This window comes from Pongo abelii, chromosome 3, assembly GCF_028885655.2.
Source record: "Pongo abelii isolate AG06213 chromosome 3, NHGRI_mPonAbe1-v2.0_pri, whole genome shotgun sequence".
Lineage (NCBI taxonomy): Eukaryota > Metazoa > Chordata > Mammalia > Primates > Hominidae > Pongo > Pongo abelii.
The window spans coordinates 109,004,007-109,020,003 of NC_071988.2; the positions used below are offsets into that span (position 1 = coordinate 109,004,007).

Genomic DNA, 15,997 nt, shown 5'->3' on the forward strand with positions numbered 1-15,997 from the left:
AGAGTAAGGCATTTACTGATTGGCTGTTATCTAGAGGCATAGACTTGTCATGATTAGCTGAATTCCAGAGCTTGGGCCATTGATTTCCTAACTTTTGGAAACAGTTACTGGTGCAAGGAAGTTGCTGATTGGCTAATTTTCAGAGCATGTGTACAGATTTGTTACTGCTAATTAATGGTGGTTATTTGTTCATGAGTTGGGACATTAGCCAAAGGACAGTCTTCCTCTTTTGAATATGAAAAATAAGTATTTTAATTTTCAGTTCCCCCTTTTGGTCTGTCCTCAGCCAAGCCTGCAAGAGGAATCTTAAAGGATTGTCCAGATTTTTATTTGTGGAGGTATGACTTTTTAGCTAGTGTTACCATTTAAGATTCAAGCACCAATAACTGTGGCAGAAAACTAACTACAAGCTTTGTGTAGTTATTGGAAAAAAACCGAATACAGGACATTTAAGGCATCCTGGCAAAGCCAATATAGGACTCAGGACAAAATCATTTGGTACAGGTCACCTCTTGTATATACAGGATGCCTGGAAATCAGATGCTGGCTATATCTCAGGCCTGCATCTCTGTGATATTCCCAGAACAGATTGTGCTTCAGCTTCTTTGAGTTCTCAAAGGAGAGTGAGTGGCCCAAGCTGAAGCTGGATCATTTGAGAAGTTCAAAGCCAGACTAAACAACTAATGAAAAGTTTGAATCAAAGTAGTGCCATAATTAGATTTGATTTTAGAAAGTTTTTTTTTTGGTATTTATATGGGAGATTTGGGATAGGCAGAAACAGAGACTGGTGACAAATGAGTCTATTAGGAGCCTCAACGCCCACGATGGGAGTAAGAATGGGAGCCACTAAACTTCTGTTTTTACCAAAGATTAGTAATTTACTTATAATACTGAATAAAATAATGTATCAAAGTTTTGGGGTTTAATTTAAAATATATCACTTTCCAACAATTCTAAGAAAGTTTATGACAAGCACAGGACTTGGACTTGGTGAATATATTATTCTAGGTTCTCTTGAGAAGCAGAACCAATTGGATGCATGTATATCATAGAGAAGATTGTTTAGAGTTCCCACACTTGGTTTTTGAGGCTGGTAAGCCCAAAACTTGCAGAATGAGCAGGTAGACTGGAGGCCTAGGGAAGAGCTGATGTTGTGGTTCAAGCTCAAAACTGGCTGTTGAAGAATTCCTCCTTGCCTGAGGGAGATCAGTCTTTTGTTTTATTCAGACCTTCAGCCGGCTGGATGAGACCCATCCATATTATGAAGGGAAGTCTGCTTTACTAAAAATCCCCCAATTTAAATGTTACTCTTATTTCTCAAATTAATATTGTATCTGCTTTCTGAATTGCAGTGTCATTAATCCAATATTGGACATTGAATTGAAGATTTTTGCCTTTTAAACTTCCACCAATCAAAGACACCCAGCAGGGATGTTGTAAATCTGCATATGCAGTGAACTTCTACTCAAATGTCTTCTGCTGGTTTTGTGAACAGGTCTTGCACCAATTTAAAGTAATTTGAGTTGGATGATCCTCTGTGGCTATGCTGCTATTACTATTCTTGCCTTAGTTTTGCTATTTGGCTCAGCTATGTTCATCCAAATTGAAGAAAACAGGAAGGCAAATGGTTCAAAATCATAGTAATAGAATAGCTAACTAGGTGAAGAGTTCAATTTCAAACTCTTTCCTTAGGAACAGAGTAATTGATTCTAATTAAGGGTTTTTAAAGAACTTATTTAGTTACTAAATTGAGGTAGATTTCTGAGTTCTGATCTTAAATTTTAGGTAATTGTTCAGTTTCCACAACAAATTGGGGTTTATGTTTCCTTTTGGCAATTCCTTACTATAAAGCCTTAGTTGTAACTTCTCAATTTACAGGATTTGAAATGGGGCTGGCAGAAATGGGTTAATTACTTCTTTTTTTTAAAACCAGCTTTACCGAGATATAAATACTGAGATGCGCAAGAAACTGCACATATTTAAAGTGTACAATTTGATAAGTTTTGTTGTAGGTCAACAGCCATGAAACCATCACCACAATCAAGACAATGAAAAGTCTCCATTCAAGTTTCCTTGTGGTCCTTTATAATTCCTTGCTCCCACTCCTTCCGCCTTGGCCTCAGGCATCCACTGATCTATTTTCTGTCACTATAGATTAAAACGTGTGGTAAGTAGAATGTTAAGATAATCCCCAATGACCCTCACCCTTATATAATCCCCTTCCCTTTGAGTGGGAGTGGAACCTGTAAATATAATGAGATATCATTTCCGTGGTTTTGTCTTATTATGTGGCAAAAGTGATTAGGCAGATGTAATTAAGTTTACTAATCAATTGACCTTAAAGTAAAACCTGAGTGAGTCTAACCTAACCTAATGAGCCCTCTTTTTCTTTTGAAAAATTACTTTGGCTATTCTAATTCCCTTGTATTTCCATGAGAATTTTGGAATAACTTTCCAAATTTCTTCATGGATTTTAATTGGCATTGTATTGAATCTATAGATAAATTTTTGGAGACTTGACATCTTAGTATTGAGTCTTTTGACCCATTATCATGGTATAGATCTTGATTTATTTAAATAGTCTTTAACTTCTCTCAGCAATATTTGCAGTTTTTCAATGTTCAAGTCTTCAGATATATCACTACATATTGTACTGTTGGTGGAATTATAAATTTATTGTTTTTAATTTAAATTTTTGATTGTTAATTGCTAGCAAATAGAAATTTTTTAATTATTGATATCATATCCTATAACCTTGCTTAACTCACTTATTAGTTCTAGTAACCTTTTTGTATATTCAGCTGGATTCTCTACATAGATGATCATATTGTCCACAAAATAAAGACAATTTAACTTCTTTTCCAATCTGAACGCCTTTTATTTCTTTTCTTTCTTAGAAACTCAAGAACAATATTGAATAGAAATGGTGAGAGCAGATATATTTGCCTTGCTTCTGATATTGGGGGAAAGCGTTCAGTAGGTAAGTATTAAGTATGATGTTATTAGGTTGGTGCAAAAGTAAGTGCAGTTTTGCCATTAAAAGTAATTGCCCTTTCATTCAGTATGATATTGGCTGTGGGTTTGTCATAAAACTTATTGCGGCACTATTCACAATAGCAAAGACTTGGAACCAACCCAAATGTCCAACAATGATAGACTGGATTAAGAAAATGTGGCACAAAGACACCATGGAACACTATGCAGCCATAACAAATGATGAGTTCATGTCCTTTGTAGGGACATGGATGATGCTGGAAACCATCATTCTCAGCAAACTATCACAAGGACAAAAAACCAAACACCGCGTGTTCTCACTCATAGGTGGGAATTGAACAATGAGAACACATGGACACAGGAAGGGGAACACTACACACCGGGGACTGTTGGGGGGTGGGGAGAGGGGGGAGGGATAGCATTAGGAGATATACCTAATGTTAAATGACGAGTTAATGGGTACAGCACACCAACATGGCACATGAATACATAAGTAACTAACCTGCACATTGTGCGCATGTACCTAAAACTTAAAGTATTAAAAAAAAAAAGTAATTGCAAAAAACACAATTACTTTTGCACCAAAAGATGCCTTTTATCAGGTTGAGGAAGCTCCCTTCTATTCTTAGATAGCTGAGAGCTTTTGTTTATTTTTAAAATCAGAACTGAACGTTGGATTTTTGAAATGTTTCTTCTTTGCTTAATGAGATTTTTAAAATCGGAAGTGAACGTTGGATTTTTGAAATGTATTTTATTTGCCTAATGAGTTTTTGTTTTTTTTTTTGAGACAGAGTCTTGCTCTGTCACCCAGGATGGAGTGCAGTGGTATGATCTTGGCTCACTGCAATCTCTGCCTCCTGGGTTCAAGCAATTCTCATACCTCAGCCTCCCAAGTTGCTGGGATTACAGGCATCTGCCACTGCGCCCAGCTAATTTTTTTTTGTATTTTTAGTAGAGACGGGGGTTTCATCATGTTGGCCAGGCTGGTCTCGAACTCTTGACCTCAAGTTATTCGCCCACCTCGGCCTCCCAAAGTGCTAGCATTACAGGCGAGCCACTGCGCCCAGCCGCCTAAAGAGGTGTTTAAAATCAGAAGTGAATGTTGAATTTTTGAAATGTTTCTTCTTTGCCTAACGAGATTTTTAAAATCAGAAATGAATGGTCGATTTTTGAAATGTGTTTTATTTGCCTAGTGAGATTTTAAAAATCAGAAGTGAATGTTGGATTTTTGAAATGTTTTTCTTTGCCAATGAGATTATGTGGTTTTCTGTCTTTGCTAACATGGTGAATTAAGTTGCTTTTTTTTTTTTTTTTTTTTTGAGACGGAGTCTCACTCTGTCGTCCAGGCTGGAGTGCAGTGGTGTGATCTCGGCTCACTGCAAGCTCCGCCTCCCAGGTTCACGCCATTCTCCAGCCTCAGCCTACCGAGTAGCTGGGACTACAGGCGCCTGCCACCACGCCCGGCTAATTTTTTGTGTTTTTAGTAGAGACAGGGTTTCACCGTGTTAGACAGGATGGTCTCGATCTCCTGACTTCGTGATCCGTCTACCTCGACCTCCCAAAGTGCTGGGATTACAGGCGTGAGCCACTGCGCCGGCCATATTGATTAATTTTTAAATGTTAAGTCAGCCTTGCACACCTGGAACAAATTTTACTAGCTCATCATGTATCATCTTTTAAAAACATATTATTGGGTTTGATTCACTAACATTATATTTAAAAATTTTGTATTAACATTTATGATGGATATAGATCAGTAGTAGTATATGCTTATAACATTTTTGGTTTTGGTATTGGGATAATGTTGGCATCATATAATGAGCTGTGAAGTATTTTCTCCTTCTCAATTTTCTGGAGGAGTTTGTGTAGGATTGGAATGATATCTTCCTTAAATACGTCATAGAATTTGTCAGTGAAACCATTTGGGCAGCAAGAATTGTACCACTAAACAACCAATGCCTCTCAAGTGAAAGCATCTGGGCCCAAAGTTTTCTCTCTGGGCAAGTTTTAAACTGTGAATTTAATTTCTTTAATAGATACGGGGCAATTGAAGTTATCTATTTTTCCTTGAGTGAGCTTTGTTGGTTTTAAGGAATCTATCCACTTTGTCTAAGTTGTTAATTTATTAACATAAAGATGTTCCTAGTATTTCCTTATTATCCCTTATAGAATATTTATAGAATGTCTATAAAATCTGTAGAGTTGTCATTTCTCTCATTCCTGATATTGCTAATTTGTGTCTTCTCTTTTATTTCCCTCATTAGTCTGGAAAGAATCTTCTAAATTTTATTGAACTTCTCAAAGAATCAGCTTTGGTTTCACTGACTTTCTCTATTGTTTTTCTGTTTTCTATTTAATTAATTTCAGTTCTGATCTTTATTATTTCCTTTTCTCTACATACTTTGAACTTAATTTTTCCTTCTTTGGTGGAAAATGAGGTCATTGTTTTGAAACTTCTTCTCTTCATATATGGTTATTTAATGCTATAATTTCATCCTAAATAACTGCTTTAGTGACATCCCACAGATTTTGATATGCTATGTTTTCATTTTCAGTCATCCCGTATATTTTGAATTTCCCTTTTGGTTTCTTCTTTCACCACCCATTGACTATTTATGAGTGTTCCACTTAGCCTTAAAATACTTGCGGTTTTCCAGAATTCTTTTGTTATTGATTTCTAATTGCCTTCCATTGTGGTCGGTAAACATAATTTGTATGACTTGAATTCTTTTAAATTTATTGAGATTCATTTTGGGGCTCAGACTACATTCCGTCTTGGTAAATGGTCCAGGTACACTTGAAAAGAATGTTTATTCTTCTGTTGTTGGATGAAGTCGTCTGTAAATGTCAATTAGATGATACTTCTGTTTAAAGCTTGTATATCCATTATGTTTTTATTTCAATTATTAATAGACGGCTATAGAAATCTCTAACCATAATTCATGTTAATTCAAATTAAGGAAAAGAAAGGCAGGTTAGTTCACCAACCTCCACTGATGAATGTGTGTGTGGGTAAGGGTGTCACTCCCATAAGTGACTCGAGCCTTGTTAAAAGTTCTTAGGCCCTTTAATCTGCCCAAGTAAATATGCTATATGAATAAAAACAAAGTATTCGCTATGAAAACAGCTTCAAGGCAAATTTCCTTTCCATTCAATTCACTTCCTTTTAACCTTACTTTTTCCCTACATATAAAGCTTTATGCTGTATATAAATACCATATATTTTTGTATATATAGTTTCTGGAGATACCACTGCTGCATAGTGATATAGCATTAGTGGTCTTATTGTTTCACCTTCTTTAATATTGTAACACAAAAATTGGCATATTCCTGAAAATTCTAAACAAGTATATAGAGAAAGACTCTCAAGTTTTTGAATGTGTGAACTGAAGAAATAGTTTAGGGACTACCTGCATTATAGTACATCTAGGGTTCAAGAGAATGGTGCACTTGTGTTGCAAAACTTGTTAGACATAAAGTCTAGTTTTCTATTTTGCATTCTGCAGCTAACACAGATAATTGAGAGATAATGGACAGCTAAATCTGTTGTCTTTATGCACCTTTGGACATCTTGCTACTTTTGACATTTTGAATATCTGTTTTTGAAATGTAGTTTGAATACTCAATTGATAGATTTTTAAGCTTTTATGTCACTGCTTATTTCAGTTAAATCAGAGAGATTTCAGGGGAGTTACTGTTTATAGATTGTTAAAGATCCCTCAGGCAACGTCAAGGCTGCTGCATATGGACAGTTTCTTGAATTATAGCACAGAAACTTTAATACCTACCTCAAGAATGATAGGGGTCTTAAATAGGAAGTCATATTTACTAAAGAAACCTAGAGTTTTCTTAGATTGCCAATCTTGGTAAGACAAGAAATGTCAGGGTGACAGAGTTTAAGTGGCTCTTTTCAGGTATGTTACACTGATTCTCTATATTTAAGATGTGAAGCAGCCTCACAGGAGCTGTTTAATTAAGTGAAAGTAAGTCTAGTCCTTTTGGAACCGAACGGTTCAGTGAGCAAATACATATCACCAAGTGAAGGAAGTGGGGAAGTTATTATGTGCTTCATCGACACGATGACACTTTATAACCCCATATCAGGGATCCTAAACAGTGATTGGTTGAGAAAATTATCAAACCGAGTTTAAATTTCGGCAAGTACAAAATTGTCATGCAAAAGTCCAAGACAGTGGGCCACTTTCAGTCTTCAAAGAGAAAGATAAGAAATTCTGGATTTTCAAAATCCTTTTGAAGCCTTTTAAGGTAAGATGAAATATCCTTTTTACTGAGAACCAACTGATTCATTTAGAAAGAACTTTGAATTTCAAAGATGAAGCCAGTTTGATTTTAAGAAGCGAATACCCCTTAACGATTAGATTGTTTGCTTCCTTTTTGACTTGTCATATTGATAGTATGTATAAAAGATAGCGGACAATTATGACCTAAGGAAGAGATAGATTGGGAAGAAGAAGACCTCGTACTGAAAAATTGGCCAACTGAGGTGGAAATTTGACAATTAACTATCTGGGCACTTTGATTTTGATAAAAAATGAGATAACTCAGATTTCAAAAAATCTACCTTGGGCTTTCAAACAAGGCTTTAATTAGGCTTTGCTTTTTAGTATTTTATTACTTACTATTACTTATTATTTATTGTCCCACATGAAATGAAATTTAGCAATCACTAATGATGCCAAATCTAATTGCTAAATGAAATGGAGCTAAATATCATTTCATTAGTAACAATAAATGAAATAATCTGATGGAGGTTCACAAATTCTGAAGTCTTTGTTTCATGCTGAGATCACCTGGGCCATTTTTATAGTAGTCTTCGAAGTCATTCACCTGCCTTGGAAACGGTGATAACCATCATGGAATTGTTCCGGAGTGGAGCTGAAAGAGAGATGTAGTGGTCAGATTTCTGAACTGTAGCTCAGAAACTGGACACGCATCACTCTGGCCTTGGCTGCAGGTACCTTTCCAGTATGCCGAGGCTCTTCCAAATCACAGTACAGACAGGCCTTCTGCAGAGCTATGTAATGATTAAGCTTGGGACTGCAAAGTACAGGATAACTGTGGCTTAGTAAGCAGCTGGCCTTCAACATCTGTGCCCCAGAGCTCTGCATGATACTTGTCCTGGTGTCACCTCAGCCTCACTTGAGTCTATGGCATTTCAGAAGGAGCTCTAGCTGTTCTTGGCTTTCTGTTGAACAGCTATAAGAGTGAGCACTTTTTTCCCCTTCAGTAGCTCTGGAACTGTGTCATCTCTCCTATGAGAAAACGCCAATAATTCTCATGACAGTTGATATTCAGTGAAGTTTTGTTATATTTTCACTACCACCATTAAATTCAAACAAAGCCATTGTATGACATGCAGCATTATAATCTATACATCCGGTGGGAGTGCATGAAATAGGAGTAAAACTCTCTTTCCTATCATTACTTCAAGAAATCCAACTTGCAATATAAATTAATGTTTTTACTCACACACGTTATAAAATGTCTATTCCAACTTATGAGAAACATGTTTTAGACCATTTCTGAATTTGAATTCTAACAGGGATGAAGAATCATGATTTTAGAAGTCCCATATAATAATTGCTATCATTTATTCGAAAATTGCAAAGTGCCTGAAGCAATGCTAGATATGGCTTATAGTCATAAATATTTATCAACAACATTCAGAAAATGTCTTTTTCTGTGCTTTGCATTGGAATACAATAATCACCAAGACACTCTCCTGGGCCTCAGGAGCTTACAGGAAATCAGGGCAACACATAAGTAACTAGGCAATTTTAAACAGTGAAATGTGTTACCAGTGAGATGTGCAAACTTCCTTGGTATAAATAGGAAAGAGATACCAAATACCCTTTGAAGTGGAGTCAGAAAGGGCTTCTCAGAGATAATTCTACCAAACTTCAGGATAATCCTGAGGTGCAGGTGTTGTTATTATTCCAGGTGAAGAGATAATAAACCTACTTAAATTTCTCAAACTTACAGAGCAAGTAACAGGGGTAACATTTGAACCCAGGTCTCTGAATACAAACCCCGTATTCTTTCCACTAGTGTAGCCTCCCTCATGTTAGTAATTTCTTTCTCTTAAAGTCTGGTATAGCTCAATTCTATAGATTTGGAGTAAGGATGACAAGTGTTTTGTCTTTTAAGCACAAATTTCAGCAGAATTAGTTAATACTTGATTAAAGCTATTCAGAAGAGAAATAGATGTTTTTACATCCAAGAATTGCAGAAGAACAAAGTTACAGCTATGCCCTTTGTACCTATATGGCGTTTTCCTTCATTGGCACAGGCAGAAAAAATCTAGGAAGCTACATTAGTGCTGAGCCTGGTGATGCCCCCATAACCACACCAGGTATGTTCTGGACCATCATATGTCTTCTCATGTTAAATACATGCTTCTTGTCCAGGAAAAGGGCAAATGCTTACACATCAAAATAATATAGTACTATGATTATCCCTTTACTTTATAAGTAATTTTGTGCTGTTCCTTTTTTATACAGCCATTGATTATTATTCCTAAAGAAAATGAAGATAATTACATATTTTTGCATTTGGGCAGTAGCATGGGCCATTCCAGTAAGTATGCCTTTCTTAGAAAACCTCTTCACTCTGTTATCTCTTTTAATCTAACATTAATACAAAATGTAGTGTGTGTGTGTGTGTGTGTGTGCATGTACATGTGTGTATATATATGTGTGTGTATATATGTTTCCTTAATATTTTTTTTAACAGGCTGAGTCTAAACATTTAGATTTGCACTAAGGGCTTTATGTGATATCTGTGAGGTTTCAACAAAACCACTCCAACTCATCGTCTCATTCCTCTACAGAAACTCATATCTTGTCTGAAGGATTATTATTATTTAAAACATATATTCAGATTAATTTACAATTAATGCCCAGAAGTCATGGAGACTTTGTCCATCTTTGCTTCATACTCTGTGAGTTTCATTCTAATATAAACAAAGTCTGTGCTGTTTAGGACGTTTCCAAGAAAGAATAATAAGAAAAAGTAGATTTTTTTTCAACATATAGGAGACTAATGTTTCACTCAGAGTTATTATTTATGTGCTCACTGTGGAAAATTTGGACTATATGATGAATACCAATAAAAAATTGAGAAAATTCAACCATTTATAATTTTACTAGCCAGCCATCATGTTTAACATTTTCATATGCTTTCATAATACCAAACATTTCGTATTTATGTAGTTGAAAATGTTCTCAAGTATTTCAAATGTGCTCTTGCAGAGCACAGAAGTATACTAGCGTAATATTTGATTTTGCTTCTGTGCAGGCTCTGGTCACGCCTCCTGTTCTCTTAAGAGTTTTCATCAGGATTACACTTAGAGTAGGTTTGTGCTAGTGCAAGAGGCTTTTTGTAGAGAAACACCAGAGGTCTATCCCCTCGTCTTTCTACAAGACTGTTTCCTTCTACAGTTGAGATAAGTGGGCTGATCTAACACGTCCATAAAATTGGTAATACCACAGTGAAAAATATCCGTGTGCCCAGTTTAAATTCTACACAAGCCTTGTAAGAAGCCACTTCTCTTTTCTCTCTGATTAGATCATACTTTGGCCTTTGTGTTAAACCTTTCTTCTTCATGGAGGGAAGAATGTGTGTGTGTGTGTGTGTGTGTGTGTGTGTGTGTGTGTGTGTGTGTGTGTGTGTGTGCATGCTCACACACATATTCATAAATAAGAACCTTTTCAATAGCCAGTATTTTCTACTTGGCAGGTTCCTCAAAGCAAACCACTGCAGAGACATGTCGAAAAATCCATGAATTTGCATCTCCTAGCAAGATCAAATGTGTCAGTACAGGTATAGGATGTAATATATTTCATTTTATTTCCTATTTCTGAGTTGCTACATTCCATTAACTTCCCCAAGATTGCAATTTGCTTTCCTTCAAGATCATTGATACGTATAATTAATTGAATTGTTTCTTTTTCAGGATGAGTTAAATGCCAGTGGAACCATCAAAGAAAGTGGTGTCCCGGTGCATGAAGGTGATAGAGGAAGGCAAGAGAATACCCAAGATGGTCACAAGGGAGAAGGGAATGGCTCTAAGTGGGCAGAAGTAGGAGGGAAGAGTTTTTCTACATATTCCACATTAGCAAACGAAGAGGGGAATATTGAGGGCTGGAATGGGGACACAGGAAAAGCAGAAACATATGGTCATGATGGAATACATGGGAAAGAAGAAAACACCACAGCAAATGGCATCCAGGGAAAAGTAAGCATCATTGACAATGCTGGAGCCACAAACAGAAGCAACACTAATGGAAATACTGATAAGAATACCCAAAATGGGGATGTTGGCGATGCAGGTCACAATGAGGATGTCGCTGTTGTCCAAGAAGATGGACCTCAAGTAGCTGGAAGCAATAACAGTACAGACAATGAGGATGAAATAATTGAGAATTCCTGTAGAAACGAGGGTAATACAAGTGAAATAACACCTCAGATCAACAGCAAGAGAAATGGGACTAAGGAGGCTGAGGTAACACCAGGCACTGGAGAAGATGCTGGCCTGGATAATTCCGATGGGAGTCCTAGTGGGAATGGAGCAGATGAGGATGAAGACGAGGGTTCTGGTGATGATGAAGATGAAGAAGCAGGGAATGGAAAAGACAATAGTGATAACAGCAAGGGCCAGGAGGGCCAGGACCATGGGAAAGAAGATGATCATGATAGTAGCATAGGTCAAAATTCGGATAGTAAAGAATATTATGACCCTGAAGGCAAAGAAGATCCCCATAATGACGTTGATGGAGACAAGACCTCCAAGAGTGAGGAGAATTCTGCTGGTATTCCAGAAGACAACGGCAGCCAAAGAGTAGAGGACACCCAGAAGCTCAACCACAGAGAAAGCAAACGTGTAGAAAATGGAATCACCAAAGAATCAGAGCCACACACTGTTGGGAAGAGCCAAGATAAGGTTAGTTTGTAAAGCTGATTTCTTTCAATGGCAGTTTAAATTCTTCCCCTCCATCTATTGATGCTAACACAAAAATAAACCATGACAAGCATCCATGTATTTTTGCATCCATATTACTTGACTATTTAAGGAAACCTAGAGTCCTTACTAGACTTCGAGATAGAACAACTTTAAACATCTTACATTTCTGATAACTTAGTTATAATTCTAGAAAAGTCTTATGTGAAATCATGGATCCCCCATGTAATTGTTTACAAAAGTTCCTACTGGGTAGGAATGTGGATGAATTTTTAAGGAATCTAAGCACCAGGATGCTTTCAATTACAGAATAAAGCACATTTTCACAAATAACTGTGAAGTACTAGAAATGTAACCCCTATCCCTATGGCAACTTTTCCCAGTTATTCTTCCTCAGATCAATGCAATTTTGCAGCAAATATTCACTAGTTAATCGTTCTTTCCTCCATTGTTCCATAGGGAATAGAAATCAAGGGTCCCAGCAGTGGCAACAGAAATATTACCAAAGAAGTTGGGAAAGTCAATGAAGATAAAGAGGATAAAGGACAACATGGAATGATCTTGGGCAAAGGAAATGTCAAGACACAAGGAGAGGTTGTCAACATAGAAGGACCTGGCCAAAAATCAGAACCAGGAAATAAAGTTGGACACAGCAATACAGGTAGTGACAGCAATAGTGATGGATATGACAGTTATGATTTTGATGATAAGTCCATGCAAGGAGATGATCCCAATAGCAGTGATGAATCTAATGGCAATGATGATGCTAATTCAGAAAGTGACAATAACAGCAGTAGCCGAGGAGATGCTTCTTATAACTCTGATGAATCAAAAGATAATGGCAATGGCAGTGACTCAAAAGGACCAGAAGATGATGACAGTGATAGCACATCAGACACTAATAATAGTGACAGTAATGGCAATGGGAACAATGGGAATGATGACAATGACAAATCAGACAGTGGCAAAGGTAAATCAGATAGCAGTGACAGTGATAGTAGTGATAGCAGCAATAGCAGTGATAGTAGTGAGAGCAGTGACAGTGACAGCAGTGATAGCAACAGTAGCAGTGATAGTAGTGAGAGCAGTGACAGTGACAGCAGTGATAGCAACAGTAGCAGTGATAGTGACAGCAGTGACAGTGACAGCAGTGATAGCAACAGTAGCAGTGATAGTAGTAATAGTGACAGTGACAGCAGTGATAGCAGTGACAGTGATAGTAGTGACAGCAGCAATAGCAGTGACAGTAGTGACAGCAGTGACAGTGACAGCAGTGATAGCAACAGTAGCAGTGATAGTAGTGATAGCAGTGACAGTGACAGCAGTGATAGCAGTGACAGTGATAGTAGTGACAGCAGCAATAGCAGTGACAGTAGTGACAGCAGTGATAGCAGTGACAGTAGTGATAGTAGTGACAGCAGTGAAAGCAAGTCAGACAGCAGCAAATCAGATAGCAACAGCAGTGATAGTGATAGTAAGTCAGACAGCAGTGACAGCAACAGCAGTGACAGTAGTGACAACAGCAGTGACAGCAACAGTAGTGACAGCAGTGACAGCAGCAATAGCAGTAACAGCAGTGATAGTGACAGCAGTGATAGCAGTGACAGCAGCAGTAGCAGTGACAGCAGCAACAGCAGCGATAGCAGTGACAGTAGTGACAGCAGCAATAGTGACAGCAGCAATAGCAGTGAGAGCAGTGATAGTAGTGACAGCAGTGATAGTGACAGCAGTGATAGTAGCGACAGCAGCAATAGCAGTGACAGCAGTAATAGTGACAGCAGCGATAGCAGTGACAGCAATGACAGCAGCAATAGCAGTGACAGCAGTGATAGCAGCAACAGCAGTGATAGCAGTGACAGCAGTGACAGCAGTGACAGCAGTGATAGCAGTGACAGCAGCAACAGCAGTGACAGCAGTGATAGTAGTGACAGCAGCGATAGCAGTGACAGCAACGACAGCAGCAATAGCAGTGACAGCAGTGATAGCAGCAACAGCAGCGAAAGCAGTGACAGCAGCGATAGCAGTGACAGCAGCGATAGCAGTGACAGCAGTGATAGTGACAGCAGCAATAGCAGTGACAGCAGTAATAGTAGTGACAGCAGCGATAGCAGTGACAGCAGCAATAGCAGTGACAGCAGCGATAGTAGTGACAGCAGCGACAGCAGTGACAGTGACAGCAACGACAGCAGCAATAGCAGTGACAGCAGCAACAGCAGTGACAGCAACGACAGCAGCAATAGCAGTGACAGCAGTGATAGCAGCAACAGCAGCGATAGCAGTGACAGCAGTGATAGCAGTGACAGCAGTGACAGCAGTGATAGCAGTGACAGCAGTGATAGCAACAGCAGCAATAGCAGTGACAGCAGTAATAGTAGTGACAGCAGCAATAGCAGTGACAGCAGCAACAGCAGTGACAGCAGTGATAGCAGCAACAGCAGCAATAGCAGTGACAGCAGCAACAGCAGTGACAGCAGTGACAGCAGTGATAGCAGCAACAGCAGCGATAGCAGTGACAGCAGTGATAGCAGCAACAGCAGCGATAGCAGTAACAGCAGTGATAGCAGCAACAGCAGCGATAGCAGTGACAGCAGCAACAGCAGCAATAGCAGTGACAGCAGTGATAGCAGCGACAGCAGCGATAGCAGTGACAGCAGTGACAGCAGCGATAGCAGCGACAGCAGTGACAGCAGTGACAGCAGTGAAAGCAGTGATAGTGACAGCAGTGACAGCAGCAATAGCAGTGACAGCAGTGACAGCAGTGACAGCAGCGACAGCAGTGATAGCAGTGACAGCAGCGACAGCAGTGACAGCAGCGACAGCAGCAACAGCAGTGACAGCAGCGACAGCAGTGACAACAGTGACAGCAGCGACAGCAGCGACAGCAGTGACAGCAATGAAAGCAGTGACAGCAGTGATAGCAGTGACAGCAGCGATAGCAGCGACAGCAGTGACAGCAGCGATAGCAGTGACAGCAGTGACAGCAGCAACAGCAGCGACAGCAGTGATAGTGACAGCACATCTGACAGCAATGATGAGAGTGACAGCCAGAGCAAGTCTGGTAACGGTAACAACAATGGAAGTGACAGTGACAGTGAAGGCAGTGACAGTAACCACTCAACCAGTGATGATTAGAACAAAAGAAAAACCCATAAGATTCCTTTTGTGAAAAGTCTGGTAATGGGATAGGAAAAAAAGATTTCCAAGAAAGTAAAGAAAGGGGAGAAATAAACATAAGACGTATGTAAACAAAAACAACTGGGGGAATAAAATCAAACAGTTGGATTCAGAACCAAGACCTAACTCCTGCAGAGAGAGACTGAATGCATGACCTTTGGTACATGCCTGTTAATATTCATGTTCTGAAAATATTTTGTTAAAAGTGTAAATCTAAACATAAAAGAAGAATTAAAATATTCTTTAATACTTCACACAGAAACCTCAAGTAATCACTACATGATAACTTCAATTTAAGTGCCATGTGCTGCAGAGAATGTAGCAGGCAGACACATCTTAAAAGCAACATGTGGCATTGCCTTAAGTCTCCATAGTTAATGTATTCTGGAGAGGTGGTCTGCTTACCACTGAGTAAAAGATGCTGTACTGTGATAGCCAACTTGGCTTTGGATTCAGTTGCTTGTTCTATGGAAGAAATACATTTATTTGTTACATGAAAAAAAATTGCAGCTACTATTCAAACTACCTGGGCTATGGGAATAATCTTTCTAATGATCAAATAGAGTAGTTATAAGTCACAGAAATTCTAAAGAGTGCTAGTCAGAAAGAGCTCAGAGACGGGTTGATGTATAAAATCTGATCTGTAATCTGATGTATAGCATCTGATGTTAAAATCTGATGTAAAAAAATACATCTCAACAAACCACTGGAAATTTAGTACAAAGTCCCTAAAACTATTGACAAAGCTGATGCAGTGCTTAGAACAGTATCTTACTCCCAGGAGCCACTCTCCAAATGTTAACCAGTAAATGACACATGAATGACTCTGGAGGAGCATCACTTAGAAGC

At 38.4% G+C, this 15,997-nt stretch overlaps 1 protein-coding gene across 1 annotated transcript; it reads left to right on the top strand.

Moving 5' to 3' along the window:
• Positions 1–9,540: 9,540 nt before the first annotated feature.
• DSPP (dentin sialophosphoprotein) lies at positions 9,541–15,106 on the top strand. Its single transcript, XM_024246456.2, has 4 exons — positions 9,541–9,591; positions 10,753–10,836; positions 10,970–11,956; positions 12,434–15,106. The coding sequence occupies exons 1-4, from the start codon at positions 9,541–9,543 to the stop codon at positions 15,104–15,106; spliced, it is 3,795 nt and encodes a 1,264-aa protein (XP_024102224.2).
• Positions 15,107–15,997: the final 891 nt, after the last annotated feature.

Coding starts and splice junctions, on each gene's coding strand:
- DSPP (XM_024246456.2), top strand. CDS start 9,541: ATGAAGATAATTACATATTTTTGCATTTGGGCAGTAGCATGGGCCATT. Junction 9,592..10,752: donor CAGTAGCATGGGCCATTCCA/GTAAGTATGCCT, acceptor TCTACTTGGCAG/GTTCCTCAAAGCAAACCACT. Junction 11,957..12,433: donor TTGGGAAGAGCCAAGATAAG/GTTAGTTTGTAA, acceptor ATTGTTCCATAG/GGAATAGAAATCAAGGGTCC.